Source organism: Rattus norvegicus, chromosome 1 (assembly GCF_021556685.1).
Source record: "Rattus norvegicus strain SHRSP/BbbUtx chromosome 1, alternate assembly SHRSP_T2T, whole genome shotgun sequence".
Lineage (NCBI taxonomy): Eukaryota > Metazoa > Chordata > Mammalia > Rodentia > Muridae > Rattus > Rattus norvegicus.
In genome coordinates, this window is record NC_141534.1 from 107,380,822 (window position 1) to 107,408,048 (window position 27,227).

The 27,227-nt window shown below is 54.9% G+C and overlaps 6 protein-coding genes across 30 annotated transcripts in view; 3 read left to right on the forward strand and 3 right to left on the reverse strand.

The window, feature by feature from the left end:
* Window positions 1–509: 509 nt before the first annotated feature.
* Window positions 510–5,459, forward strand: Dbp (D-box binding PAR bZIP transcription factor). Of its 7 annotated transcripts, none has more exons than XM_087613041.1 (4): window positions 526–1,049; window positions 1,892–3,000; window positions 3,546–3,757; window positions 4,963–5,459. In XM_087613041.1, the coding sequence occupies exons 3-4, from the start codon at window positions 3,602–3,604 to the stop codon at window positions 5,176–5,178; spliced, it is 372 nt and encodes a 123-aa protein (XP_087469167.1). In that variant the 5' UTR covers window positions 526–1,049; window positions 1,892–3,000; window positions 3,546–3,601; the 3' UTR covers window positions 5,179–5,459. The 7 variants fall into 6 exon arrangements, 6 of the variants coding, with proteins under 6 accessions (NP_036675.1, NP_001276911.1, NP_001276912.1 ...); NM_012543.3 differs by having other exon boundaries at window positions 510–1,049; window positions 1,892–2,302; NM_001289982.1 differs by having other exon boundaries at window positions 510–1,049; window positions 1,892–2,002.
* A 120-nt stretch (window positions 5,460–5,579) lies between these two features.
* Window positions 5,580–13,308, reverse strand: Sphk2 (sphingosine kinase 2). Of its 12 annotated transcripts, none has more exons than NM_001437829.1 (7): window positions 13,100–13,308; window positions 11,575–11,616; window positions 8,595–9,066; window positions 7,786–7,935; window positions 7,585–7,679; window positions 7,387–7,502; window positions 5,580–7,105 (listed from the first exon to the last, which is right to left on the reverse strand). In NM_001437829.1, exons 3-7 carry the CDS (start codon window positions 8,998–9,000, stop codon window positions 6,022–6,024), a joined length of 1,851 nt encoding a protein of 616 aa, NP_001424758.1. In that variant the 5' UTR covers window positions 9,001–9,066; window positions 11,575–11,616; window positions 13,100–13,308; the 3' UTR covers window positions 5,580–6,021. The 12 variants fall into 12 exon arrangements, with proteins under 12 accessions (NP_001424758.1, NP_001424753.1, NP_001424752.1 ...); NM_001437824.1 differs by lacking the exon at window positions 11,575–11,616 and adding an exon at window positions 12,403–12,473; XM_087556324.1 differs by lacking the exon at window positions 13,100–13,308 and adding an exon at window positions 11,927–12,009 and having other exon boundaries at window positions 5,586–7,105; window positions 11,575–11,612.
* A 197-nt stretch (window positions 13,309–13,505) lies between these two features.
* Window positions 13,506–16,165, forward strand: Rpl18 (ribosomal protein L18). 4 transcript variants are annotated; one of them, XM_087593741.1, is made up of 6 exons: window positions 13,506–14,121; window positions 14,599–14,685; window positions 14,881–14,988; window positions 15,289–15,387; window positions 15,632–15,825; window positions 16,050–16,165. In XM_087593741.1, exons 1-6 carry the CDS (start codon window positions 14,104–14,106, stop codon window positions 16,123–16,125), a joined length of 582 nt encoding a protein of 193 aa, XP_087449867.1. In that variant the 5' UTR covers window positions 13,506–14,103; the 3' UTR covers window positions 16,126–16,165. The 4 variants fall into 4 exon arrangements, with proteins under 4 accessions (XP_087449867.1, XP_087449869.1, XP_087449868.1 ...); XM_087593743.1 differs by having other exon boundaries at window positions 13,506–14,089; XM_087593742.1 differs by having other exon boundaries at window positions 13,506–14,001.
* A 330-nt stretch (window positions 16,166–16,495) lies between these two features.
* Window positions 16,496–25,895, forward strand: Sack1e (scaffolding CK1 anchoring protein E). 2 transcript variants are annotated; one of them, XR_015684110.1, is made up of 5 exons: window positions 16,496–17,833; window positions 18,579–18,746; window positions 18,996–19,052; window positions 21,748–22,192; window positions 23,760–25,895. XR_015684110.1 is itself a non-coding variant. In NM_001427638.1 (5 exons), exons 1-5 carry the CDS (start codon window positions 17,360–17,362, stop codon window positions 23,991–23,993), a joined length of 1,446 nt encoding a protein of 481 aa, NP_001414567.1. In that variant the 5' UTR covers window positions 16,551–17,359; the 3' UTR covers window positions 23,994–25,895. The 2 variants fall into 2 exon arrangements, 1 of the variants encoding a protein (NP_001414567.1); NM_001427638.1 differs by having other exon boundaries at window positions 16,551–17,833; window positions 18,996–19,120.
* Spaca4 (sperm acrosome associated 4) lies at window positions 20,227–20,900 on the reverse strand. The gene has a single exon (NM_001109623.1). The coding sequence runs from the start codon at window positions 20,693–20,695 to the stop codon at window positions 20,312–20,314; it is 384 nt and encodes a 127-aa protein (NP_001103093.1). The 5' UTR covers window positions 20,696–20,900; the 3' UTR covers window positions 20,227–20,311.
* Window positions 24,868–27,227, reverse strand: part of Sult2b1 (sulfotransferase family 2B member 1) — a 61,134-nt gene continuing 58,774 nt past the window's right edge. For all 4 annotated transcript variants that reach the window (NM_001039665.2, XM_087655057.1, XM_087655058.1 and 1 more), the window contains exons 6-7: window positions 26,081–26,261; window positions 24,868–25,090 (exon numbers count right to left, since the gene is read on the reverse strand). In NM_001039665.2, the coding sequence (NP_001034754.1) occupies window positions 24,885–25,090; window positions 26,081–26,261 (387 nt within the window). In that variant the 3' untranslated portion in view covers window positions 24,868–24,884. The remainder of the gene's footprint in view (window positions 25,091–26,080; window positions 26,262–27,227) is intronic.

Below are 27,227 nucleotides of genomic sequence, written 5' to 3' on the forward strand. Positions count from 1 at the left end.
TAATTGGTGTTAAGCTTTTTTCCTCAAACAATGAGTCTGTGAACACGCGGCTCCTTTAAGGGGCACCCCTCTTGCCCAACACCCGCATCCGGTAGCACGCGCAGAGCCATGTGCTTCCCCCTTCTTCCTGTCTCATTGGCTCGAAGTGGGTCACGGTCCCGCCTCCAGCGCCTCATCCCATTGGCCATATGTAGGTCAGTGTCCCGCCTTCTTCCAAAGGCGAGGCAATTCCACAAGTTCAGCCCCTCACGCGCCTCCAGGGCCTTGGCAGATCCCTTAATTTCATTGGCTGAGCGTCTCAAGGGCTCGAGAAACGATTGGCTTTTGCTAGCAGCCGGAGGGAGGCACGCGGCTGGGGTGCATGGCCCAAGAGAAGGGAGGGGGCCCGGAGGAGGGGCGCGCGCTCTGGCGTCGGGTGTTTTGGTTTGGATTTTTTTTTTTTCCGCGAAAGAAGTTTGCTTTGGCCACGCCTCAAGGCTGCCGCCTCCTCCTGCCCCCTCCTCCGTCCCTGGGTGCACACCTCTGGGTGCAGATTGCAAAGCTCCTTTCTTTGCGAGAAGTGCAAAATTGGCTAGAGCCAGAGTCTCGCCCACCTGGTACAGAAGGAGCGCGCGCCTGTGTCCCTTGGGGACCCACAGTTGCAAAGAGACAGCTGCTTGATTTGGTCACCCACTCGCCCAGACTATAGGAGCCTCCCGGGACACTCTTGAGTTGCACCTTTCTGCAGAGCAGACTGTTTGAGCCCCCGCAGTGCTCGTAGGATTTGAAGCGTTCTGATACTGGAGGCTTGCTCGCCGCGCTCGCCCGACTCTGGGACACATTCGTCCGAGCCACAGGAGTGTGCGGGTGACTGACATATCATCTCTTCGACTCTCCATGAGCTCATGAACCTGGGAGCAGGTGCCCGGAAATGGCGCGGCCTCTGAGCGACAGGACCCCGGGCCCCCTGCTGCTGGGTGGCCCGGCTGGGGCCCCCCCTGGCGGGGGAGCGCTGCTTGGGCTGAGGAGCCTTCTGCAGGGAAACAGCAAGCCCAAAGAACCGGCCAGCTGTGAGTTCTAGTCCCACTGTGTTAGAGACTCTACTGTTGGGGTGGTGGTATACGGCACCTATCAGCTAGGTGTCCCATCTTTGCTAGTCTTTATTTGGTCACTTAGATCTTCCAGTCCCTCAGGGTCCAGGACCAAATATGACGCTTGGAGGGCCTAAGAGTCAAGTCCCGGAGTGTTCCTCCATGAGGACAGAGTTTAGGTGCCAGACCCCTCTTTCTTCCCTTTGGCCTCCGAATCTGGACCCCTGGAGTCCTAGGGGAAGGGAGGGGGTGTGTCGGATGCTCACACGGTGCAGACACGGGCTTGGGCGGGGCCTCACAGGGTCACATGGAAAGTAAGGGTGAGGAATGTGCCTGAGCAATGGAGCCCCTTCCAGCGCTAACAGATTGTGGGGGAGGGGATGAGGATACTGGGGGTGGGGGAATTACTGAGCTGTCACTTTTTTTCTCTCTCACCTGCCCAACCTTTCACCCACCTTGTCACTAAACCCTTCTTTCTAAACTTCCATCCTCGCTCTCTGGGTCGCTTTCTTGTATCCCTTAATCCCCTCCCGGGTCTCTAACCCTATCCTTCTGTATACTTTTGTATTTTACCCCTCTCTGGGTCCCCGTCTTCCTGACCGTCTCTATTGCTGGGGCCTTCTTCCTCTTCTCTCTCTGGGTCTCCCCAAGCCCCATCTTCATCCCTGTCTTCTTTTTCTGTGTTTTCTCCCTGCCTGTACCCGCCTCCCTGGGTCTTTACCCTACGTCTCCCGTCTCACTTCTCTGTATCTCCGCCATATCTCTGACTTGGGGTCCCTCCTGTGTCCCTCCACCCCATCCGGTCTCTCCCTGGCCTACAGGTCTCCTGAAGGAAAAGGAGCGCAAGGCAACTCTGCCCTCAGCCCCCGTCCCGGGACCCGTCCTGGAAACGGCGGGCCCAGCGGATGCCCCAACTGGGGCGGTTAGTGGCGGTGGGTCCCCTCGGGGGCGCTCAGGGCCTGTGGCTGGCCCGAGTCTTTTTGCGCCGCTGCTGTGGGAACGCACTTTGCCTTTCGGGGACGTGGAATACGTGGACCTGGACGCCTTCTTGCTGGAGCACGGGCTACCGCCGAGCCCGCCGCCCCCCGGGGGCCTGTCGCCGGCACCCTCTCCAGCGCGCACTCCCGCGCCCTCCCCCGGGCCCGGCTCTTGCAGCTCCTCTTCCCCCCGCTCCTCGCCCGGGCACGCCCCCGCGCGGGCCACTCTGGGAGCCGCCGGCGGCCACCGCGCAGGTGCGGCGAAGGGGCGGGGCTGGCGGGCAGGGAGGGGCCTCGCGACACTTTTGGAAGTCTGCCCAATGAGATGCTGCGATCCTTTAGGGGACTTGGGTCCCCAAATGCGAGAGGATTATTCAGTGAGAGGATATATTTTTCTCTAATACAAAAGTTTCCTCATTTTCCTGGAGCCAAGACTAGAAACTCAGAACACCTTAGTTAACTGGAAAGTACTAACTCCAGAGTCTGGGTCCAGAATTTTGGGAAACCAGATAGGACTGGACTTCAAGGACACCTAAAATGGGAGCGAGCAGGCCAGAGCGGGGTACTAGGTTCCCGGATTCTGCCCCCCACCCCCAAGTGGAGGGTGTTGCATCCTGCCTCCCAGAGTCTTGCAGCAGAGAATGTCGGGATCCCGATTCTGGATTCTCCAGAGGAGCTCCCCATATTCCTGCGTTGGGGACCTAGGATCTCAGAACTGTGGGAATCTGGATGGCCAAGAGCTTGACAGGCCGGTTCTACCACGATCCGCCCCCCCCCCCCCAATAGCGCGGGGTGGGTGGGTAGAATCATTGTAGCTGTTGGAGCTGAGACCAAAAGGAACAAGAAGGGAGGCGATCCCTATCAAGACAAGGAGTCTCGATGTGGGACGCCTGGGTACACCTGTCCCTGATCCGACCTCCAGGCAAAACCAGTGCTGCACATTCCCTCGCCACGTGAGTCCTCCCTCCTTACTGCGCGCACGCGCTCTCACGCGCGAGGAGGCGGGGGCCCGGGAACGTGCGGGTGCTTGGTGGGGAGGAGGGGAAAGGGGAAGCTGTAGGCCACACGTGACGCGGCCCTGAACTGGTGTCCTCGGCTGGCCCTGTCTTTTTTGTTCTTAAAGACACAGGAGTCAACCTTTTTTAGCCAAGCTCCTGGAACCTCCATCACTCTTAGCAGTGAGTCTAACAAGTCTAAGCTCAGAGCAAGGATTCAGTAAGTAGGACTCAGACAAGGCAGTGGGAACAAAAATAACGCTGAATTTTAAGTTTTGAGGTTTTAGAAGACTCACGGGATGTTTAAGGCCAGTCATTTCTGCCTTACTCATAAGGATAGAATTGCCTTCGGTGGTTCTTTGTCACAGGATTAATGCTGACAGGATTTGTGTTAAGACAGCAGAAAAGCCTGCCCTGTGGTGGATAAGATGGGGGGGGGGGGCTCTGAGGACGCAGTCCCCAAACTAAATACTCACCCATTCAAGTGATACATATTTCTCTAGGCTTGACCTCTAGGGACACACCCAGTCCTGTGGACCCAGACACCGTGGAGGTGCTAATGACCTTTGAACCTGATCCGGCTGATCTTGCCCTGTCAAGCATTCCAGGCCATGAGACTTTTGACCCTCGGAGGCACCGCTTCTCAGAGGAGGAATTGAAGCCTCAGCCAATCATGAAGAAGGCAAGGAAAGTCCAGGTGCCCGAGGAACAGAAGGTGAGCATGACCAGGTGTGGGCTTGGCCCTGCTCAAAGCTGTGGGAAGCTTCTCTCTCTGGGAGGTCTCAGAGCTTCGTGGCCTTCGTTCACGAGGCTTCTGGGGACAGATTTTATCCTGAGAGTCACAAAGATGGTGTCATTCATTGTGACCTTCAGTCACTTGGACCCATAAACCAGTCCTCCTGTGGACAAGGGCTCAAGTTTCAAGAGGCTCTGTCACCAATTCCAGCTTTCAGTGGTTGCCCCATCAGCCTGCTTCTCAGCAGCTGGCCTGGTCTTTGGCTTTCGGCCTGAAACATCCGCAGAACTGCTTCTGCCTGGGTGTGGACATGGCCACCCTTGGGCCTGGAAGCCATCCTCTACCAGCCATCTTCTGACGTGTGGCAATTTTAACGGCAAATGCATTTTTCCAGAGTTCTGCTTTTCCTGTTACTGAGGTCTCTCATATCTGTGCCATGGCCTTGTGTGCAACATTGCCATTCCAGCATCTAGTTCCACCTGAGAAACCTATTCCATGAGTGGTTTTCCTGCTGCAGAGCTCAGCTGTTGCTAGGGAGTGAATGTGTCCTAGCAAGCTGGAGCCCTTAATTAAGAGGAAGCCTAGGGAAGGACCTTTTCCACCTGGGTGAAGGACCCACGGTCTAATCCTCACAAGCTACAGCCCCTAGTTCTTCCATCAGTCAGGTACCGGAGGGAAGGGATGCAGACAGCTCCCTGACCTCAGTTCAAGGGTGGAAGGAAAGAGACTGCATCTACTTACAGCTCGTGTTTACTTTCTGATGAGATGAGGTTGCCTTGGCAACCAGGACACCAAACCCCATCACTAGGGGAGCTATCCTTAGCAACCAGGATCTGGAAAGGTGATGTCTAGGGCAATGTGCTTTTCAATAAGCCCTCAGACCCTGAAGGCCTTGTTGCTAAGTAACACATCCATAGCAACCAGCTTTCCATAGGTCCTTGTCAAGTGGGGAGTCTTGCTCTGTACAGTGGAGAACTTGAAGACCAGCTTTTTCCATATGTGTACCTGGAATCTACCTATCTCTAGCTTTCTGCCAGAGACCTGTTCTTAGCAACCAGGGCAGCAGAAATCTGGGTATCCATCCCAGCAAGAAGCAGTAGCCCTTAGGCCTCCCTGCTATGCAGAGTCGGATCCAGAGGTTCCTTTTGCTGTATGTCAGTGACCCTTCCGTCCCTCATCCCCAGGATGAGAAGTACTGGAGCCGGAGGTACAAGAACAATGAAGCAGCCAAGAGGTCGAGAGACGCAAGAAGACTCAAGGAGAACCAGATATCTGTGCGGGCAGCCTTCCTGGAGAAGGAAAACGCCCTATTGCGGCAGGAGGTGGTGGCTGTGCGGCAGGAGCTGTCCCACTACCGTGCTGTGCTTTCACGCTACCAGGCCCAACACGGGACACTGTGAGGCCACTTCCACCCTGCCAGGGCAGAGTCCTGTTCCTTGTTCAGACTTACACCTGACACCCCCCTTCCTCCTTGTCCCATGGCCAATGGTCTGGCCAGCTAGGTGCCCAGGAACGTCATGATGCAGACAAATACATTTATATTTTTAAGAAAAAGCTAGCCTTCCCCCACCTCCCTTGTGGGGGTGGGGAGGGTCCTGTGTGCACTTTTAGCACGTCGAGGAACCCATCCATCCAACCGCCTCCATCAACACAATCCTGAATAAATCTTGAGAACCCAGGAGCCAGCTGTTGTGGCGGACAAAGCAGCTACTGGCTCTGACTCAAGGCTGCATCCGAATGGGGGATGCTACTGCTCTCCTTATAGGACCACAATAACTGAAAGGGGTGTCAGAGGGAAGGGTGCAGGTCCAGAGAAAGCAACACCTTTATTGCATAGACCTTTTCAATTGCTTTTTAGACTAGGGACAGGGACACACAAGACACAGAACATCCCACCCCTAACTGGCCAGGGGAACATTAGTGCAAATCTAGGGACCACCTGGGGGAACCTGCCCCTCAAGGGCTGATTGGCCAGTCAAGTAGAGGCACCGAAATAGGCAAGAAGAAACCCTGACTGGACAGTAAGCTGAAGAAGCCTTGCTAGCTCATACATTCCAGGCCCCATCATTGGACATCAAGAAAGGCAGATCCCACCCTCGAGCCTCTAGGGTCCTCTGGGAACTGAGGGTCTGGAGCACTCTCTACCCTTGCAGTTCTGAGTTCAGGCCCCACTTCTACCTATAAAAGGTAGACCTTAGCCTATGGGGCTCTGGTCCCATCAACTTGGCATGCTTTGGGCTCATTCAGGCTCGAGGCTTTTGACCTGCAGGCCCAGTGAGCAGTGTGGCGAGACTTGGATGCACCTGTGCCTGTATTGGCCCATACTCTACTAATTCCCCATCTACAGTGAGCACCCCACGAGGCGTGAGTGGCTCAAGGCGGAAGGCACGTGCTGCAGCATAGCCCAGATGTGGGCAGCCCAGGCTGAAGTGGTTTCCATGTTCCATGGCCAGCAAAATTCGTAGAAGTGCGGCCCGTGAGATGCCGCTCCGCACCCAGCACAGGTGCACCACACCATCGTCAAAACGCGCGTGTGGGGCTGCCATCAGGTCTGCGCAGAGGTGGCTTGGCAAGATGGCCAACATGAGTACAAACTCCCCCTCTATTGTCACCCAGTCTTGGGGCAGTGGAGAGCCCAGGGGAGGGAGCAGGTGGTCCGCTGGGCCCCAGGTAGAGGCTTCTGGAGCATTGTGGATGGGAGGCAGCAGCCCTGATGCTGGCATTTCTGAGGGCCCTTCGGCGATGGGTGAAAGCTGAGCTGTTTTGAAAGCGTTGGGGGATGAAGGCAGCAATGGGTCTGGGGACAAAGGTGCATCCCCAGCTCCCCCCCAGTCTCCAGTCAGCTCTGGACCACCACCATTGAGGGACAGGTCAGGCAGGGGCTCAGGGGAGCCAGGGGAGGCCAGGGCAGGCTGGGGAAGAGGCAGGGGCAGGTCAGACACAGATCGATGAAGAGGTGAGTGGGTGGCGGCTGGGGCTGGGGCTGGGGCCAAGGCTAGTTCTGACTTGGCTCTTGGCAGACCATGGCCTGGGATGGGCAAGGCTGGTTCTGTGGTAGCAGGGAGGTAGGAGAGACGTCCACGGTAGGTATGCAATGTGGCCAGGCCTAGCACTGCACCCAGTGTGAATCGAGCACTGCCCAGGGCTCTGAAGCGCTCGCTGTGAATGTCCACATCTGACAAGAATCCCCAGGCAACTGACAGGAAGGAAAAACAGCGGGATCCTGAGGCTAGCGTCACAGAGAGCAGGTCCAGAGGATGGCTGCCACCCCGGCAGAGAAGAAGCGAGCAGTTGAGCAACAGGTCAACACCAACAGTTTGCTCAAACCTTCACAATCAGAGAGAGGTGTCACAATGGGAAAGGGCAATGAGGAGTGAGACACAGAGGGGAAAGGGTGGCAGGCGCAGCAATGCCTGCCACCAGGAGTCATAACCTGGAGCCCCCCATAAGCATCCCTGACTGAAGATATTCTACAGGCCAGCCACAGAACTTGCTCTTGGGTAAGGGGTAGTGGGTGCTGGATAATAAGATATCAGACCCTGAAGTCCCAAAGACTCATCCCTCTCTTTAGCAGGTATCCCTAGCTGTCTCAGCAGCAGTCAACATACCCGCCATGATGGTTAACTGCCCCAGCTAGTGCATTGCCCGAACCACAGGGGAGGACACCAATGGGCATCCGCACAGCGTCTTCCCAATCTGGGCGGTCGAGGAGCCCATTCAGCACCTGCAGTTGGGATAGGGCTGCCTGAGTCCTGGCCTCCCTCTTCAGTTCCCCCAGGGCAGGGTTAGGGTGTCTGTAGCTCTACCTCATAAAGCAGCCCATCTCCGGACACAGTGACAATGCCTTCCCACTCACTCAGGCTCAACCCCTGCACCAGCTCACGTGCATGGTTTTGTCGTTCTAAGGGGGCAAATTGAAAGGTTAGTCAGGAAGCGGTCTCATGCTATCACACCCTCCAGAAGACCCAGGAGTATCCCTCCTTCCCCTACCACCAGCGGTCCCCTACCTGTCTGTATGAGGTTGAAGGACAGCCCAGCTTCAGAGATCATGGGCACCACGTGGTCCATACAGCGCTGCCAGGCCAGGCCCCGCCCCCCAAAAGGATTGACCAATAGGAGCAGCCTGGGCTTCCGGGGCAGCAATTCAGGGGTGATTTCTGAAGTAGATGGGAGGAGAGAGAAAGGAAGGGATGAATCTTGGAGAGGTTGGAGACCTGGCCTCCTCCCTAGCAACAGTATCTGTAAATGGGTCCCAGGGCAACTTGATAAGTAAAGGGCAGGAACCCAGGGCCTGCTGGGAGCTTCTGCCTCCCTGCTGTCACCTGGCTAGTAAGGTCAGACCAGTTTTTTCTCACAGGTGCTAAGACAAAGGGTTGGTTGTGAACGAAAATATGTGCCCTTTGAACCTGTGTGTAGCAGTGGGGAAAGAAGGCACGATCCCTGAACAACTGTGAGCCCCTAAGCAGTGAGGCTCCTGTGGGAAGCAGGCAACCTGGGTGAGGGAGGCTGTGCTGGGAAGCCTCCTCTCTGTGTAGAGTGGAGCCACAGGACACCTCTGAGCTGCTTGAAGGTCCTTGAGACCTATATTGTACTTCTCAGCATTCTCAGTGGCCTGCTGCCACATGCCTGGGAGTCTTACTCAGCTGTTGTCCAGACGCTATATTGTCAAGGGAGGGACAGACAATGGAGCCAACAGCAGAGAACTCACTGGGCTTCTTTCTGCTGTCTCTCATTCTTCTGAGAGACCCAAAGAGACACAAAGTACAACACACAGGAACACACAGGAACACCACATGGCTCTGGCCCACCGTCTTACCCTGGTCCCCAGACAGAGGCACTCCTCGGAGGAGACACATGAGAGCAGTTGCCCAACGCTGGGCCTCTGCACGATTCTCCACATAAGTGGCGGCCCCGTCGGCCCGGAAGGTACGAGTAGCTCTGCGCCGGCCCCCACGCCGGCCACGTGGGTAGGTGTAGATGCAGAAGTAGGCTGCAGTGTCTTCGGGGCTACGGCTCTGCAGAGTGCCACAGCCTGAGACCTCGTCCAGAGGGACTAGACCATCTCGGGGCCGGGCTTCTGGCTTTGGGCGCAGTCGCTGTATGTGTAGGGCTTGTGTCGTGAGGGTGAGGGCAAACCTGGGGCCATGGGCTGGGTAGGAACCAAACTCGCCGTGCAGGATCGGAGTGCTGGCAGCCACTGGCAGTAGTGGTGGTGGGGCCATGACGACCTTGGTTCAGTCCCAAGCACTTCTAGACTCTTGGCTTGTGGTCAGCTCCTGGTCCAGCCTCTGTGGGGAGGAAGACAACAGTCAGAATCCAGGATCCCCATAGTAGTTGGGGAACAAGAGAGGCCTTGAAAAGGGGACAGTCAGAGTGTGGGAAAGGACACTTTAACTCTGTTGCAATGACTAGTTAATACCCCCTGAAGGTTAGGCAGAGTAGCGCATACGGGCAGCACCAAGGAGTCAAAACACAGGTTTGAGGACAGCCAGGTGATACCTTGTTTAAAAACAGCAACAAAACCCATGTCAATCAGAAGACAGAAAAAGGGACCAAAGGGTAAAACTGATGATGGCAAAGGCTTCGGGGAAAGACTGGATGACAGGGGCAGAAGAAAAAAAGGCTGAGACAGGAAGAGGCTGTCCCCTCCCACACACTGAGTCATTGCCCAGTGGAGAGGGGAGTGCCATATAGACACACAGCCACAAGGAAGAAAGGGACAGCTCTGGAAAGCAGAGGAACACTGATCGAAGACAGCAACTGTGGAAGTACAGGCTGCTAAAATACTTAAAAGGAGCTGAGCAGTGGTGGTTCACGCCTTTAATCCCTGCCCCGGAGGGAGAGGCAGGCGGATCTCTGAGTTGGAGGACAGCCTAGTGTACAGAGTGAGTTCCAGGACAGTCAGGACTATGCCCTTTTATCTAAACACCGTGGGGCGGGGGGAGAAGAACTTAACCGGGGAGAGGAACTTAAGTTTCTCACTCCAATAAAGAAAAAGAACGTGACACTGAGAGGTCAGAGAGGGAGCCACCTGTGGGAGCCCAAGGGAGTGGTCACCAGCCTATCTGACTGGAAGCACTAACCTGGGTGTCTGGCCAAGTTCTCTCCAGGAAGAAGGTGAGCCAGGACTGAGCCCCTTCTCCCGCTCAGCGAAAGGTTCCAACCTCCTAATTGCTCACCTTTGGCAGTTCAACCCAGTCGCCTGACTAGTTTGTCACCTTTCCCAGGCCCACAGCAGCCTGGGACACGCCCCCATGAATACTGTCCCTCAGGAGCTACCTCTGCCCGCTGCTCTTGGCCGCTCCTTTAACGCCCATGTATCTGCCCCACCCTTAAAAGCTGTAGGGACCCGTATGAGGCCCTCAAATCAGACAACACAGAGCCTTATAAATGCTCCATCTTAGTCTGGGTCTCGGACTCCCAAGGCCCCAGATCTTGGCTCCACCCACAGGTTGCGGACCGAGCACCGTTTGTCCCCGTATCCCTAGCCTGTACAACCCACTCCAGGGCTGCAACGCAACACCAGGTCTGAGTCTCTATCCCAGGGCCGGACCTGGTTGCAGTTTCCAGATTTCACCCAGTATTCCACACTGGGCCTGAGTGTCCGCCCCTCTGGGGTCACCCCAAACCCCACAACCTGCGTGCACGCTGCGACGTCCCGGCAGCCCCTCCAGAGTCTGCACTACCACCCCCCCATCAGGGGTGGGGGAAGGGTGTGCATCTGCCAGCCAATGGCTGCACTGAGTCCAAACCGTACCAATGAGAGAGTAGAGGGGCGGAGGCATACGCCTTCATAACTACGCGCCAGGGCCGGACGGATGACGGATGACGACGGAAACTGGGCGGGGCTTCAGCCCCCATCATAAGTGAGGGCACACACGCAGCAGAGGGAAGGACGTAGTCGAAGGCAAAGCTTAGCCCGCCATCTTTGGTGAGGTCAAAACAGGCCCTCCCCAACAGAGTCAATAAAAAAAGGGGTGTGGAGGAGTTCTTCAACCAACTCTCCAACATTGGTAACAGTGGTAACAGAGCAAGGCAGAGATAGAAACTGAGGTGAGTGTGGCGGTATCTTGTAATCTTAAAACTTGGGAGGCTGAGGCAGAAGCATCGGGAAGTGCAGGATCTGCCTCTGCTGCTTCTAACCAGTTATGTGACACCCTGTACCAAACAAACAAACCCCAGAAAATGACCAACACAGGTGGAGACCATTCTGGAGCGCTAACCAGGTCTGGGAGGCTCATTGATTTACGAACTGCGTTGGACTATAGCCTTCGAGAGGAATGTGATTAATATCCCAGGAAACCACCATGTGACAAAACAGCTCCAGGAAAAAGCATAGAGAAGGGAAAAGGTTGGAAACCCAGAGTTGGAAAGGAACTGAGCCCAGGGGAAAAAAAAATGTTGACATAGACAGGCGAGGAAAGGGTGGCAGGAGACCTGAAGAACTTGAGACACAATTGGGCGTGGTTTGTGTGCACCGGGAATGTACAGGTGTCTAAATGCACCTCCCACATGCTAGACAAAGCATGCACACACCAAGTTACACTCTCATAAGGCAGGGATGAAACTTCTTAGAAAAAAAATAAGTGGAGAAGGTAGTCTGCTTATTCCCAAATACACCTTGCATCCGATCCAATCAGCAACCGCCCTAGATAAGGTGCCAAGCCATGACAAGAGGAGGATCATGTGAAATGCAGAAACCCGTGCGCGATAGAGCTGCTGAGCTCCAAGAAAACCCCGACCAAAGGAGTTTTCAGCAGAGAAAGGGGAACAGGAAAGGAGAAATGCTCACTCACCCAAGACAAGTGACCTCGCCCTGGATAGCCTCAGCAGCCTGCCTGTGAGAGAAAGGACTACTTATCCTGCCTCCGGGGGAAGTCTGAGGCCAGCAGCTGAAGGGCCTTGGCAGATGTTCTCACCCATGGTCTGACAATCCTCTAGAGCAGTGGTTCTCAACCTTCGTGATGCTGTGACCCTTTAATATAGTTCCTCATGTTGTGGTGACCCCCCAACATAAATTATTTCATTGCTATAACTGTAATTTTGCTGTTATGAATCGCAATGAAATATACAGGACAGCTGACATGCAACCCTGTGGAAGGGCCCCCACCCACAGGTTGAGAACCACAGCTGTAGATAGAGTCTTACCAGGCTCCACTGCCCCTTGGATTCAGGGGTCTGGTGGGCACCCATACCTCTGCTCTGTCACAGTAGGGCCTGAGCACCAAACTGGATATAGAGGTGGCTTGGGTAAAGAGTCTTTGTTTTTCCCCCCCCCCTCTGGAGCTGGGGACCAAATCCAGGGCCTTGCGCAAGCGCTCTACCACTGAACTAAATCCCCAACCCCGGGTAAAGAGTCTTGCTTACTCACTGTACAGTCTCAGGTAGGGGCTCTGAAGAGGAGGGCATATTGCAGGCTCAGTGTCCCAGAGCCAGCATCTCCCATCCAGCTGGCCTGTCTTGTAATACTCAAGTTCAAGTAATTCTACCTAACACTCTGTACCAAGTGTTGACTGAAGACTCTTACAGACCTGTACCATCAGGGAAGACACCCAAACAGGGTATCTTTTCATCACTCTCTTTTTCCAAACAAGGGAAAAAAAAAACCATAGAAAATGACTTACCCAAGATCACAATTTTAAATGGCAGAGCCAGGCCAAGTGTTGAAAGACTGTGATCCCAGTTACTTCCGAAGCTGAGGCAGGAAGACTGGGTCAAAGCCAGGCTGGGCAACTTTGTGAAACCTTGACTTAAAGGGGGGTGGGTGGGGGGTGGGTAGAGCTGGCACCAGAAGTAGCTTACTATCTGGCTAGGTGCCAACTGCCCGGTTTTGTATCTTTGTCTCTCCTTCTGCCTGGGTTTCCCTCACCATTTTTCCTTCTCACCCTCAGGCCTCCACACCTCCAACCACCGTCATGGTCTCTACTTCATTCTCTCTAGAGCTTGCTATCTATCCGCTTTCCAGCCACGGGAGCTCTGAGTGCCTTCTCTGCACATCAATAAGTACATCGAAAATGTTGGGCCGGTTCAACCAGTCTGGTTTGGGGGGGGAGGGAGGAGCCGTCTCTAATGAAGAAAACTAAGGAGAGATCCGGGAAGAGATCATTTAGGGGCAGGGGAAAAAGCTGAACACAAAATATTGGGAAAAAATGATACTATGGGTTGAACCGCAACAAGAAAGTCTCGGGTAAGAGATCTAGTAGGACTTCCTGAATTTCAGTTCCGTCTAGTAAACTGAGAATAAGGAAAAGGCAGCCGTGAATTTAAGGAAGTGCCGGAAGTGTGAGATTAGCTTTTTCTTCAGGCCCGGACAAGCCTCACCTCCAACTCACAGCCCACCGGGTCCTCCGCGACCACCGAGAAGCGGTCGGTGTGCGGCCAGAGAGTCACCACGCGATTCCTCCAGCTGACTCCAAGCATGTCTCTCGTTCTCAGGTTCCTATATCCCTGAAGAATATAGAGAACAAGGACTGGGAAAGGCTAGAGAGGCTCCCAGCGACCCGTCCCTTTCCTCTGGCTGGTTTCTCTTTGATTCTAGAAGCCCTGGTTTAGTCGGTCATCCAACAGACCATAGAGAAACCCAAATTGTGGTAGAGCGTCGCGTCGCGCTCATGAGGCGTCACCAGTGTACCATAGAGACACTCAGTTCAGGATAGAACGTCCTGTGTTGCGTCACGAGTGCGTCTCGCAGGCTGCTCTTTCCCCGCCCATTCCGGCGCGGTTCCGTCTTTCTGGACCTGGTCTAGCAGGAGGCGCCATCATGGTAAGCGCGCTTAGTAGCGTCTGCGAGTGTCCCATCCGTTGCCATCCTCAGCGAGACCGGATCGCAGCGCGACGGAGGGGTGCGGGTGGTGCTATGGGAGACTGGAGGATAGTCTGGGGCCTTCAGCCGGGACTTATCGGAACCGATAGCCGGCCCCAGGAGCCTCCGGAGGCCCGTCGTTTTCTTTACAAAGTTTGACTCCGTGATAACCAGCAAATTGCAACTCTCAATGACTCTAGTCTGGCCTCGAACCCACGGCAGCTCCCTTGCCTCAATCTTTCCAGTGCCAGGATTCCAGGCGGGACCACTATGCCCGATTTCCGTGGTTCTTAACTTGCATTTGGGAAGTTGAGTCCTACGGGGAGTGAAGCGCCACATTGCTGGGTTTGGGGACAAGCGGACGTCAGTCCTCCCCTCCGTACTTACCGGAACTGTGCTCCCAGTGTCTTTGGTCGGAAGGGTGTGTAGTAATCCCGTCTGTTTTGTGAGTTGCGAAGATGCCTGCCGTAGGGTCTTGAAGGTGCAAAGAAACTGCTGTTAGTATTTCGGTAATTACTTCTGGATGCTAACAGCTTTGAAAGTGAGTGGGGATAAAATAAACCTGAGCACTTCCTAGGGTTGAAGTAGATAGTGCAAAAGTCTGGCTTTGTCCTAAACATAGTTCCATGTGGATAATGTACTTTTGGCTGCTTTCTGGATTGGGGGCCAGTTTAGACTAAATAAGTAGAGCCTAACATTTTTGCAGGGATTTGAATTCCCACCCATCCTGGGCCCAGAACCCAGGGCCTTCACATATTAGCAAGTGCTCTAAGGCGCTGAGCCAGCAGCATGTCTTGTGTGTCTTAGTTTTTATCCTGAGCCTGGGTTTCAGTGAGTGGAGTCTGGGAGGATGGTTCCAAGCCCAGACAAAAATCTCACTTGTGTGTGGTAAATGAATTTGTCAATGGGTGGAAAATAAGTACCCTGAAAGATAAATAACAATTGAAGGTATAAAAAGTCATCAAAGATAGGGGACACTTGTTTGGGAATTGGTTCCATCCTAGTTCACCTTATGCAGGGTGTTGACATTCGCCACAACAAGGACCGAAAGGTTCGGCGCAAGGAGCCCAAGAGCCAGGATATCTACCTGCGGCTGCTAGTCAAGGTAAGCCTGGGCTATTGCATCCTTTTACAACTCCCACAGCAAGTGGGGTGGGGAGAGGAGGGACCCGGACATGTGAGCAGTGCCCCTAACACATCCATCACCAGGAGTTCAGGCAGATGGGAGAGAGCTGTGGAAGGGTCCTGGCTTTTAGGGAAGGAAGACTCTCACATGTTCAATCTTCCCTTTCCCTTCCAGCTGTACAGGTTTCTGGCCAGACGGACCAACTCCACCTTCAACCAGGTTGTGCTGAAAAGGTTATTTATGAGCCGAACTAACCGGCCACCTCTGTCCCTGTCCCGAATGGTTAGTAGTTGGGCAGGGGTCAGTTCATGTGTTCTGGGGTGTTGACACCAGCAGGGAATACAGACCTCTGTGCTTTGGCCTCCCCAGGTGACAACCCCTCGGTGTCTTTTACCTGGGGATTTCTCTGACTTGGTTTACTCCTGGGATTGGAGAGAGATTGATTCCATGGCTGCCAGGCCCTCAGGGGCCTGTCACTGGGGAGAAGGGAGGTTGGCCTCAGCCACTAGAAGTCTTGGCTGTTTTGGTCTTCTGGGTGACTGGTATGGACACAGAGTGATGTAACCAGCTTGCCCCTGACAGATCCGGAAGATGAAGCTTCCTGGTCGGGAGAACAAAACTGCTGTGGTTGTGGGGACGATCACAGATGATGTGCGGATTCTGGAAGTGCCCAAGCTGAAGGTAAGTGGCCAGCATGGGCCCAGGGTACATGTCTCTGGCCTTGCTGTGTGCGGGTGGCTCCCTTCATGTGAGCTGTAGTCAGAGCTGCTCTGCTCTTTGTTTTGTGGAGTGGTGCTTTGGAATCCTTTTAGACAGGAAGTATTGAGGGTGCTTGCCATCCACTGGAAAGATTTTGGTGGCAGTTTATCAGAGTCCGCTACCTGAGTGGTGTGACAATCCCCCTATTTCTGGTGTGTACCCTCAGGTGTGTGCACTGAGGGTGAGCAGCCGGGCCCGAAGTCGGATCCTCAAGGCTGGGGGTAAGATCCTGACCTTCGACCAGCTGGCCCTGGAGTCTCCCAAGGGCAGGGGCACTGTGCTCTTGTCTGGTCCTCGGAAGGGCCGAGAGGTGTACCGACACTTTGGCAAGGCCCCAGGAACTCCACACAGCCACACCAAGTGAGTAGTGGGGCCTTGTCCTTCGGTAGCTGTTAGCCCTGGTGGCCACCAGCGTGTTGTTTACTTGGTGGGGGGTGGTCACGACTGGGCTAACCAGGGCCTGTACCATTTCCGAGGGGCGGGTGGTTACTGGGAAGACTCAGCTCAGAAGAGCTTCTCAGTGTTAGAGGAACAGGTCCCAGTGGCCACTGAGCTGAGCTCTCACCTTCCTCCTTTCCCCACAGACCCTATGTCCGTTCCAAGGGCCGGAAGTTCGAGCGTGCCAGAGGCCGAAGGGCCAGCCGAGGCTACAAAAACTAACCCTGGCTCTTACTGTTAATAAAAAAGCTTTGGATGTTGATGGTCCTCTGTGTTTGTTTATGAGGGTGGGATGGGGCCACCAATGGTGACAGCACTTGATTGGAAGTCAGTACAGTCTTGGGGAATGGGTGGTGTGCCTGTCTGCAAGCTGTCCTGCACCTGTGCAGCCTTCGCCTGTGATTACAGCCCCGCCTCTGGGTATTGTGTTCACCTGCTTCCTCCTAGGACTAGTTTTTCCCTAGAACTTGGTTCTGGGGGATGTGGGGGCGGGCGTGGGAACAGGTGAGGCCCTGCCTTGGCCAGTCTCTGAGCAAGATGCCGAGTAGTCCCTCCCCTATGTTTGCCCAAGGGGCTGTGTCCTGACAATTGCTCCCTGTTGGGTGGAGAGCAGCTCTAGAGGAAGCTTGTCAGCAGCTCTGGGCCTCAGACCCGGTGGGGCCTGGAGTCTGCAGATGGAGGAGACCTGGCCTCATTCCAGCCCCTCTGGGTTATGTGGTGCCAGTTGGCTGGAACCTACTTCAGGCTTCACGGGTGCATGGTTCCTGTCCAGGAAGTAGAGCACAGGCAGGAGTCGGACTGGTAAGAAACCCAGGCTAGGCTCTCAGTCAGAGGCCAGTCTCAGACTGGTTTTGAGGGTCACGGCCAAGGTTGACTTCCCTCACTAAAGGACTGGTGAGTGCCTTGGGGGAGGGGTGAGAGTAGATCTGTGAAAGCTGGGGCAGTGGGCAAGAAAAACTCAGACTCAAACCTGAAGTGAAATTACCATGCGGCAATGGAGGAGGAAAGAGTGGGTCAGATAGCATAGATAAGCAAAGTGGCAGGCCACAGCCATTGGTTACAAGCAGGGTGACCAAGGACAGGCAAGCAGCCATTTACCTGAAAATGGTTAGACTGGTAGCCAGACCTGCCTGACTGCCCCCGAGCCGCCAGGAGTCACCTGAAGCTGCTGTGCCTTCGAGTTGAAGGTGGTCCTGTGGTTTGGCAGAGGCAAAATGGGAGACATGGCTGACTGATAGGTGGTCAGTAGGCACATGTGATCAGATGGATGGTGTAAGGGTGTGGTTAGTCTGTAGGGACTGAATCAGGGACAACTTCAGGGAGCTGTGTGGATGTTTACAGACCTACCCCGAGGGCTTTGGGTAGCCATATAATATCACAGGACCCCAGATGGTCAATCTCCAAAAGCAATCTAGACAATCCAGGACCTGGCCTCTTGAGGCCTTGTGTGGCTCCAATGGCAGCCTCCCAGCTGGCCGCACTGGAAGGAGAGGAGTTGGGGGCTGTCGAGCCAGCCCCGACCAAGGCCTGCCCTGCCTCCTTGTACTCGGAGGGCCAGAGGCTAGCCCTGGAAGCACTGCTGAGCAGTGGTGAGGAGGCTTTCTGGGCCTGCGTGCAGCAGGAGAGGCTGCCCCCGTTTCTGAGTGCAGATGAGGCTCAGGCCCTGGCTACAGCTGCTGAAGACTGGATAGTACCGAGTCAGGAGCCTGGTGCAACAGGCACAGGGGCAGGCATCGCTGATGGGGACTTTGGCAGCCTGACCTACTGGCCTAGACAGTCTGAGGAGCCCGCACCCTCGCTGCGGCTGGGCTGGCCTGAAGACATTGCCTGGAAGGGAATCACCAGAGCACAACTCTACACCCAGCCACCAGGCGAGGGCCAGCCACCAGTTAAAGAGTTGGTACGCCAGGAAATCCAGGCTGCTCGCAAGGTGGGTGCCACCCCGTGACTAGTACTAGGCTTCTCCCTATACCCTCCCGGAATTTGCAAGGCTGGACTCCTGCTCCTCTGGGTCTGGAACCCAGGCTTTCTCCTTTCCCCTTCAGACCTAGAGGCCTCTCACTCCCTGAGACCTGGTATCCATGCTTCTGGAGCTAAATTGTGACCATTTGTGTCAGTATGCCCCTTTCACACCAAACCAGACACCTAGCTTCCTCCAGGAAAGCCCCAGGGGTAGTTCCCTGCCATGTAGCCCCCTGCCTCCTTCCCCAAGTCCTATTTCTTGGGGTTTCCGTGGCTCCAATGCCAAGTAGTCTACAGGGGTTAATATGTACAGCCTTCTAAGACTAGAGGCCATGGCGAAACAGGCACGATGCAGCTGAACCTTACTGTTCTGAGTGACCTGGTTGATGAGTCATGCCACCATAACCGTCTGCCTGTAAGGCACACCTTAATAGCCTAGGCTTCCTGGTCCCCAGCACCCAGCCCTAACCTGGAGTCAGGGACCTTTGGCATTCTGAAGGACAATCTATGGGGATTAAAGATGAATTTTGAGCAGCTGGAAATGGGTCTTCTAAAGGGCAGCCTGGTTCGTACTCCACAAAGACTCAGGGTGGGTGTTTCCCTGCCGCCCCTGAGCATCCCATGGAAGTCAGACCTTGAAGCCAATGTTTCCAGAGCACCCTACCCACAGTACCGCAGTCCCTCATCCTCTGTCTACCCTTCCTTCACCCTAGCTGGTGGCCGTAGTCATGGACATCTTCACCGACCCCGACCTGCTCAGAGACATGGTGGATGCTGCTACCCGCCGATGGATTCCTGTCTACTTACTGCTTGACCACCAACATCTGCCAGCCTTCCTGGCACTAGCCCAGCAGTTAGGGGTGAACCTGTGGACCACTGAGGTAGGAGCCAGGCCAGAGCCATCTAAACGCCCCTTTTCCTCAGAGGGGGACATTTCCATGGGTGGCTAGGTCACTGGGGTTCCCTGAGATCTGAAACCCATGTCTCTGGGGTGGGGGTGGGGGGTTGCTCTGTAGGTATCCTTGAGCCATAGCTAGTTATCCCCGGAACTCCTAAGATTTGGTATCGGTGAGTGGCCCTGGGGATGCTGGGACATTATCCATGGTATCATAGAATATGCCCTTTCCCAGAACCTGGATATCCGGACCGTACAGGGCCACACCTTCCAGAGCCGAAGGCGACGGCAGGTGAGCGGCCATGTGCGGGAGAAGTTCCTGCTGCTGGACGGTGACAGGGTCATCTCGGGATCCTACAGGTGTGTCCCCTCATGACACCCTGTGCTCAGCACACTCTTGACATGCTCAGATGATGGGGGAGGAGTCGTGATGGTGGAGCATCCTTTCTGGGCCTCTGTGCTCCATACTCAGCTCTAAAACGGGCTCACACACTCATCCGGGAGGAGGCGCTCTGCCACAGTGAACACTTAGGGCTGTCTCTGCTGTTGGCCAGGTGAGTGGCCTTGTGAATCCCAACTTGGTAAACTGAGGCTGGACTCTGGGTGCCAGAGAGCTGGATTCAGATCCTAACCACAGCCAGCTACTTGCTGTGTGACTTCAGGCAACTCCCTTCCCTTCTCTGTGCTGCCCTCAGAAAGAGACAGTAGGGATCAGACTATTGTGGGCTCCCATCCATTGTGCATACTGAGCCTCATCCCTGCCTCCAGCCAGCAGATATCAGTGGTATGTCCCTTACCCATTCTCAACAGCACGGCAGTGCTAGAATCCTCCAGACATGGCCAGGTGCCCAGGGTAAGAGGTGCCAACTAGGAAGCACTATTCTCGAAGGGTACGGAAGGCCATACTCAGCAAATGTGTGGATGCAGCTGCCTGCGTTCACCTGGCCATTGGTGGGAACATGCATGCCTGGCAAATTCCCTCTAGGCACTGACACTGCCTCCAGCCCCCGAAACCACGGTGCTTTGGAGTGACACTCTCATCTTGGCATTGCCAGAGGGCACAGCGGTAGCCAACACATGACCTAAGTGCTTCAGGGCTGGATGTGGTGACACACAACGAAAGGAAGATCACAAAGGTCAAAGCCATCCTTAGCTATGTAGAGAATTGGAGGCCATCCTGGCATACAGGGGACTCTGCCTCAAAAATCGTTCCTGCCGGCAAAAAAAAAAAGTCCTCTGAAACCCCATCTGGTGTTACTGCTTTTTACCGAATTTCACCAACCCTAAGGTGATGCCAACATAAAGAAGCATCTGCATTAACTTGAAAAGATGTGCCTCTTAGGACCAATGGGGCACAGCTGAGTGGTGAGAGCCACGGACCGCACCCCACACGATGGCATGCCAGGGGCTTTGCCACCCTGCCAACCACGGGTCCTAGAATGGAGGAAGCTAGGGCCACAGGAGGTAGACTGCACCTCTGGTCGTTTAATGGGGAAAAGGGATGGAGATAGGGCCACGGGGCACAGCCCCAGGCCCTGCAGTTCCTGTGGATTACGGCCAGTATTGAAGCAGCAGCAACAGGCCCCGGAGCAGCTGCAGGCCCAGTGACAGGCTGGTAGCCCCCGTGGCAAGGCCAGCACCCCCATTGCAAAGGTGGCCAGAACAGCAGGTGGTGGTGAGGCTGTATGTCAGGCCCATGTAGCTGATGGGCTCCTCACGACCGCAGTTGGTGGAGTGCACGCAACCTTTGTTGATGATGGGCCCCACGCCCTGGGCTACTCCGTGGCCGATGAAGCAATCTTCATCATCCCCACAGCGCATGTGTGTGCCCGGGCACCGAGCGGAATCAGTCAGCTCACAGAAGACACAGTCCTTGATGCCTGTCCCACCAGGGCAAAGAACCAACACCAGAAGCAGCAGCCAGCCAAAGACCATGGTGGCCTGGCGGCGGGAATAGCACCCGAGCCAGGCCGGGAGCTTCCTCGACCTCCTGGATAGCCGAGTGTGACCTCCTGGAACACCTCCTGCCCCTCGTCCTGGAGTGTTTCTGGTTCAATGTGTCCTTCTCAGGAGCTCTTGAGTCCTTGGGTTGGAGATGGGCCAGCACCCCTGCCCACAAGCCTTTGGGCCATGGAACTCAGTGACCTCACAGACACTCAGGGTTCCTTGATGGCTAGGGGTGGGGGAGGGGTTGTAGCCTGACCCACCACGGGCTGAAGGGACCAGAACTGTCACCTGGCAAGGTAAGGGTACTTGAAGGACACTCCCATAATGCCAACTCGCTGCTGCTATGACAAGCTCAACCTGCCCTCGGCAATCTCACTTTACCAATGGCCCGCTGAGGCCACAGGATAATGTTTGATGCACGAAAGACCCCCATATGTTCAAATTTGCACTGGAGGAGTTAAAGTCATGGTCATGTGACATTGAGGGCAGGTACCACCCTTGGCAGCCAGTGGGCCCCATGCAGGGCACTTGCTCTGTGTGGCAAATGTGCTTCTTGGATCCTGGTATGCAGTGTGCGCGCTTAGGAAATGCAGCCTTTCTGACGAGTCTGTGGAAACGGTCCTGTGGGCATTAGAAGATCAACTGCATGAGAAACTGGGGCTCTGAGATGTTCTCAGTGGGACAGAGCAGAGCCCATGCTTACGCTCATCTAACCTGAGGTGATCAGCATAAGGGTTTCCTGGGTTTTGTTTTGTGGTTTGTTTTGAGGCGGTCTCATGTAGTCTAGGCTTTTCTGGAACAATGTAGCTGAGGCTGTGTTTGAACTCCTAATCCTCCTGCCTCAACCTCCTGAGTGCTAGGATTACAGCTTCTATTACCATGCTGTTCCCAGGTTGGTGACTAGCAGCAAGGTAGATACTTACTGTTCTATTCACCAGAGGAGCTGAGGCCTGGGAGATCATGTCCTAAGACCACGGGGGCCTGGGGCCTAAGGTGGGTACCACCCTGTACAGCTCCTAACTGTCACCTTACATCCCTAGCTTCACATGGAGTGACTCACGCCTGCACCGGGGCCTGGTGACCCTGCTCACAGGAGAAATTGCAGATGCCTTCAGTCAGGAGTTCCGAGTTCTGTACGCAGCCTCCAGGCCGCTCCCACCAGCACCAGCTCGAAGCCCTTTGTTCAGTCCTCCTGAGGGCCCACAGTTGCCCCGAAGCCCACACCGTGTGGCCCTACGCTGTCCTGTGGCCCCTGTGGCCCCACTGCTGTCTGACGGGCCTTTGGCTCACCGCCTGGCTGCCTGTCACATCCTCGAAGGGGACAGACGGGAGACCCCCACCACCACAGGGCCAGCTCTCAGTGACATCTTGAGGAGTGTACAGCGCACCAGGACCACCAGTGGTCCCCCAACCCGACCCAGCCGCTCCTTATGGGACCTCAGCCGCCTGTCACAGCTCTCTGGATCCAGTGATGGTGAAAATGAGGTGAGAGCCCCCCTGATGAGGACTGAGGCACAGAAGCCAAGTGATAGGAAGGCTCTGCTGGGACATCTGAAGCAGGAAGTAGTTCTCATTTTGAAAGACAGTTGTATAGCTGAGGCTGGCCTTTAACTGATTCTCCTGCCTCCACATTCCTTGTATTGGGATGACATGTGTGCACCACCGTGCCTGACTAGGCCCATTAAACTTAACCTATTTTACAGATGTGGGAACTGAGGCTCCTGAGAGGGGTTGGAACTTAGCTCTGTTCCCCATAGGACTTGTTGACTTCCTACATCTGACTGTCTTTAGGGTGTTGGGGGAAATGGAGGGGGTCAGGGGTACTGAGAATCTTGTCTGCTCTTGTATGGAGAATGAAGGTCTGGCTGAGTCCAGCTTAGCTGCTTGGATAGTCCTGGGCTGGAAATGGCTGTCTCTGCGCCTCAGTTTCTCTCACTGTGAGGCATATTGTATGAGAAGAAGCAGAGCCATGTGGGAGAGACAGGCAGTCTTAGCCAGGATGCCGGCAGATGGGATTACACCCCTCAGTGAGCTAACCCCTGCTGGCCTCAGTTTCCCAATCTGTTCCTTGGTAACTGGAGCAGAATCACTTCTATCATGTCTGTCAATGAAGTTAGACCTAAAGGAAAAGGAGTGGGGTGACCCGGTCAAGGTCCCCACCTCGCCGCCTCAAGGTTCTCCTCCCTCAGCAAATATTTGTTCCCTGGATGGCTGCAGCTGCTTCCTGCTCTTCCACAGCTGCAAGGCAAGAGGAAAGGCGTCTCACATGGGTCTGGGCTTCCAGGCCTCCCACTTATATCCCCCTGGCTCTAGAGTCTCTGGGTCCTTCTGGCTTCCCTTGTCTTCCTCATCTCTACTGTCGTCTCTCCTGCCTCTCTCTACCTGTCACCCCCTCCTCCCCTCCCCTCTTCTGTCTCCTCCCAGGTACCTCCATCCACCTCCTCCCTTACCTTCTCTCTCCTTCCATTTCCAACACCTCCCTCCTCCACCTCTGACTTCTATGTCTCTACCTCCAAATCTCCTCCTTCCCCGCCCATCTTCCTCTCTCTTACTTCTTCCTTGTCTCTCACCCCTTATCCCTTTTCCCTTGTCTCTGGGCCCCAAGATATTGGCTCCTCCTCTTATGTATGTGTGCTCCTGTGTATGTAGGTGTTTGCTGGTGTGGGCCTGTTGAGGCCAGATGTCAATCCTGGGGTTCTTCCTGTCACTCTCCAACCTTGTTTTTTTTTAAACATCTCTGTTCTTAGAGCTGGCTGTTGCAGCCTGGCTGCCAGGGAGCCTCAGGAGCCTCGGGATTCCCTTGTCTGTGCCTCCAAGCACAGACTCTTACTGATGGTCTCAACACCAAAGCTACTGAGCCATCTCTTAGTCTCTTTCCCCCCTATTTTGAGAGGGGGTTTTATGTGGTCCCCGCTCCTAAGTGCTGCAGTTAAGGGTGTCCACGATGACTGGTCTCTGCAGTGCTGAGGATTAAACCCAGGGCCTGTGCATTCGAGACTGGCACTCCACCAGCTGAGCCCCAGCAACTCCTCACCTTTTTTTCTCTTCACAGCCCAAGAAGTCTTGGGGCTCCAAGGACACTCCAGCCAGGGCCCTGATGAGGCAGCGGGGCACTGGAGGTGGGCCCAGAGCTGAGATGGATCTCCGGTCACAGCCCTGGGTTGGTCCCCTACCGATTCCAGCCCAACGCCGCCTGCGTTACCTTTCCCCAGCCCAAAGGAGACTGGGAGACAATGCCACCACATCAGACTGGGCCTCTGGCTCAGGTTCTGGAAGGCGACGCTGACAGGAACCCTGGCCAGATGTGGCTGGCCAGCCATGGGTCAGTTTATAGCCCCAACCAGACGCTGGCTGTGTCTACGGCCTCTAGTCTAGGATCTTGGCAGCAGAAGGGATTGGCCTTTATTGCTCTAGAATTGGGTGAGCTCATCAGAGCTAAGGGCTCAGTGTTAGCATCTGGACAATGGGCAGAGAGTTTCAGAGCAGCAGACAAGATTGATGCAAAGACAGGCACAGCTGCCTCACCATGTATTGTGTAAAGACATAGTGGGGCAAGCCTACGACAGAGAAGACATAGATAAAGTGAGTCCAGGAGAGGAGAATTATGGGAATGGAGGCTAAGGGGGGATATGGGCAAAGCTGAAAAAAAAAAAAGTCTGCAAAGTCCTGGGGACACTAGAATATGTCTGGAGTTTTCTGTGGGAGTTAAGGGAGGACCTCAGAGTGCTTTCCTGTATTTCTGCTCAGATTAAACTCCAAGAGCACAGACATGTACCTCCACAGCCTTCCCATCCCCAACCGTTACCTTCCCTGCCCACTCTGCTCCAGAGTCCAGACCCCAGCATCCTCCCAAGCTCTCTTCAGACCCAGGGCTCCCCTCAGGTTTAGGGACCCAGGCCTGTGGGACAGTGGACCTGGCACCCTGCTGAATTCAAGCTCAGGGCTGGGTCCCCAGCCGCTTGTATCGTGTCATGTTCTTGCGGTCGCTGAGTAGCCCAGGCTAGATGTGAATTTGCAATCCTACGGCCTCTCCCTCCCAAGCATGGAGTCACTGTGAGTCTCCCGCAGCACAAATGCTTTCTGTCTGCATGGTGTGTGGCTGGCTGCTCTGCCTGCTGGATCCCCGGCCTGCCCCTGAAAGTGCAGCCCAGAGGAAGGGGTGGCTGGAGTGACAAGTTTATTGTGAGGATCCTGGGTTGGGGTCATCAGAGGCTAGGCCAGGGCTGGGGCTAGGGCTGGGCTCAGTCTCGCCATCAGGGCTGCCGTCCTCTGCGGACCTGTCCCAGGGGAAGCTCGGCAGCCCGTGCATTTGCTCTCGGTAGACCTGGTCAAAAGTCTCACTCTGCGCCACAGTGAAGTGGTTCTTCCAGTCGCCACTGATCCCTGGAGGGGACATAGGAAGAGACCAGTAAGGAGCTGCTGGGGTACCTTCTTACTCCCCTCCCAGCCTTGTCGGATGTTCCCTCAGCCTCCCTCATCAGGACCAACCACACTTCCTGTGCCAGCTGACCAGAGTCCCCCATGCTTACCGCCTCTTTCCCTTACACCTAGGTGACCCCATGCCAGCCCTGTCCTTTGACCTCTGACCTCCCAGATATTTTCTCAGAACTCCCCTCCCTCTTGACACCCAAGCACCCATTCAACAACCTTCATCGACTCCTCTGGGAGCTGCCTCTGCCAGCACAAGTCTCTTCCACCCTAGTTCCCTTCAGATACCCAACATGGTCTCAGCACTCTTCTGACTTGATGGCCAGTCCACCCCAGCCAGGCGATCTAGATTCTTCTCATGAACAGACCAGTCTGAGTTCCTCATAGCCAGAGAGCTGCCTCAGCAAGGTACCCCCGCCCCACAGCACACAATCCTGAGTACTGGTCCCTCACGTCTCGTGACTACTAGGGCTCCACCTCTTGCCTGTGTGGCAAAGACTCTTTCGAATAGCTTGTTAGATTTTAGCTGTGTCACCTCTTGTCAAGTCTTGGAATTTTGAACATGAAATCACCTAGCAGAAGGATCTGGGGACGAGGGACTGACTTGAATCACCTGGAGATCCTGTGTGGTAGTTGTCCTGTTCTGTTTAGAGCCAGGGTCTCTAGTATCCCAGGCTGACCTCAAGTCTAGCACTGAGAGGCAAGACTGAATTATTCTGCATTGGGCATTAGCTAATAAAAAAGTTTCTGGGGACTTGAACCTCGTGTTGTTGGAGCCCTGCTTTGTTCCAGGGAGAAGTCCAGATGGAGGCAGGTCGGTGGGCGGTGCCAGACCTCCTGCTAAGAGTGAAGACAGGTCTAGGTGGCCCTATACGTTCCACATGGCTTCTGGGGAAATGGAGGCCCAGAGAAGCCGTGAGGTTGGCTAGAAGCACACAGTGGTACCTTTGCGCAGGAACGCCCCCTGGCGGTGGTCTAGCAGGCTGGCCGGCAGCAGCGTGTAGTTGGACATGTTATTGGCCTTCATGGCAGCAAAAGCTGAATGGGCCACCACAGAGCTCAGGGCCTCTTCACCCAGTGGCCGGCCCAGGAACTCACAGATGAGTTGCACGGAGCCTCGCAGGTCCTGGGGTAGGAAGAGCGGTTGTCAGTGGAGTGGGAACCACTTTGTTTGGCCTGGAGTGGTTCCCAACTCTGCCTCAGTTTCCCCACCTTGAAGCCAAAGTGTTGGGTCTCCCTGTTCCCCAGAGTTCTAGAGGGTTCTGCAGGAGGTAGGGGAGTGTAGGTTGGCAGAATCAGCTTACAGAGAACACTGCTGTGTCTGAAGCAGACACCGTGGATAGACCTGCTCTGCTCCTCCCGTACGCCCAGCACTGGTCTCTGGAGTCTAGCCTTCCCTGTCTGCCTCAGTCAAGATGCCTGTCCATCATCATCATTGTCCTTCCCACCTGCCTGTCTTCTTGTGTATGTCCTCATCTCTGTGTCCCCAGCATCCCCATCCTGGTCCACCGATCACGCTCTCCCTTGCCAGACCCTCACCTCTGCAGCCCCTTTCCTAGCCCATCTGCCTCTGCCTCCTTGGTTCCACCAAGTCTTCCCTGGCTCTAACGAGCCAGTGGCTTCCCAGGACATGGGACAGAGTGGCCCCAGGCCTGGCTTTCTTTCTTTTTTTTTTTTTTTTCAGGAGCTGGAGACTGAACCCAGGGCCTTGCACTTGCTAGGCAAGCACTCTACCACTGAGCTAAATCCCCAACCCCAGGCCTGGGTTTCAAGAGTGGTTTGGTATGAACCCCTTCCTCCCGTACCACTGTTCCCATGCTGTCCTCCCTTCAGGTCTTGGCACAAGATTTCTTGATTTGCCCTTTGTCACTGATAAACTCAATTGCTGCTTTCCTCATGACACTTGGCTCGAGTCCCTGGACCTAAGTCTTCATTCACATCTGTAAGAAAAGTCCCACACAGGGGTTGGGGATTTAGCTCAGTGATAGAGCGCTTGCCTAGCAAGCACAAGGCCCTGGGTTCAGTCCCCAGCTCCGAAAAAAAGAAAAAGAAAAAAAAAAAAAGAAAGAAAGAAAGAAAGAAAGAAAGAAAG

Excerpts from the sequence above, each read along its gene's own strand:
- Dbp (NM_012543.3), top strand. The coding sequence starts at position 911 with ATGGCGCGGCCTCTGAGCGACAGGACCCCGGGCCCCCTGCTGCTGGGT. Across the intron at positions 2,303-3,545 it reads CGCCGGCGGCCACCGCGCAG|GCTTGACCTCTAGGGACACA; the intron begins GTGCGGCGAAGG and ends ATATTTCTCTAG. Across the intron at positions 3,758-4,962 it reads AGGTGCCCGAGGAACAGAAG|GATGAGAAGTACTGGAGCCG; the intron begins GTGAGCATGACC and ends CCTCATCCCCAG.
- Sphk2 (NM_001437823.1), bottom strand. The coding sequence starts at position 9,000 with ATGGCCCCACCACCACTACTGCCAGTGGCTGCCAGCACTCCGATCCTG. Across the intron at positions 7,503-7,584 it reads GAGATGGGCTGCTTTATGAG|GTGCTGAATGGGCTCCTCGA; the intron begins GTAGAGCTACAG and ends TCCCAACTGCAG. Across the intron at positions 7,106-7,386 it reads GCAGTTAACCATCATGGCGG|GTTTGAGCAAACTGTTGGTG; the intron begins GTATGTTGACTG and ends CTGATTGTGAAG.
- Rpl18 (XM_087593741.1), top strand. Across the intron at positions 14,989-15,288 it reads CTCTGTCCCTGTCCCGAATG|ATCCGGAAGATGAAGCTTCC; the intron begins GTTAGTAGTTGG and ends TGCCCCTGACAG. Across the intron at positions 15,388-15,631 it reads TGGAAGTGCCCAAGCTGAAG|GTGTGTGCACTGAGGGTGAG; the intron begins GTAAGTGGCCAG and ends GTGTACCCTCAG.
- Sack1e (NM_001427638.1), top strand. The coding sequence starts at position 17,360 with ATGGCAGCCTCCCAGCTGGCCGCACTGGAAGGAGAGGAGTTGGGGGCT. Across the intron at positions 19,121-21,747 it reads GTCATCTCGGGATCCTACAG|CTTCACATGGAGTGACTCAC; the intron begins GTGTGTCCCCTC and ends TTACATCCCTAG. Across the intron at positions 22,193-23,759 it reads CCAGTGATGGTGAAAATGAG|CCCAAGAAGTCTTGGGGCTC; the intron begins GTGAGAGCCCCC and ends TTCTCTTCACAG.
- Spaca4 (NM_001109623.1), bottom strand. The coding sequence starts at position 20,695 with ATGGTCTTTGGCTGGCTGCTGCTTCTGGTGTTGGTTCTTTGCCCTGGT.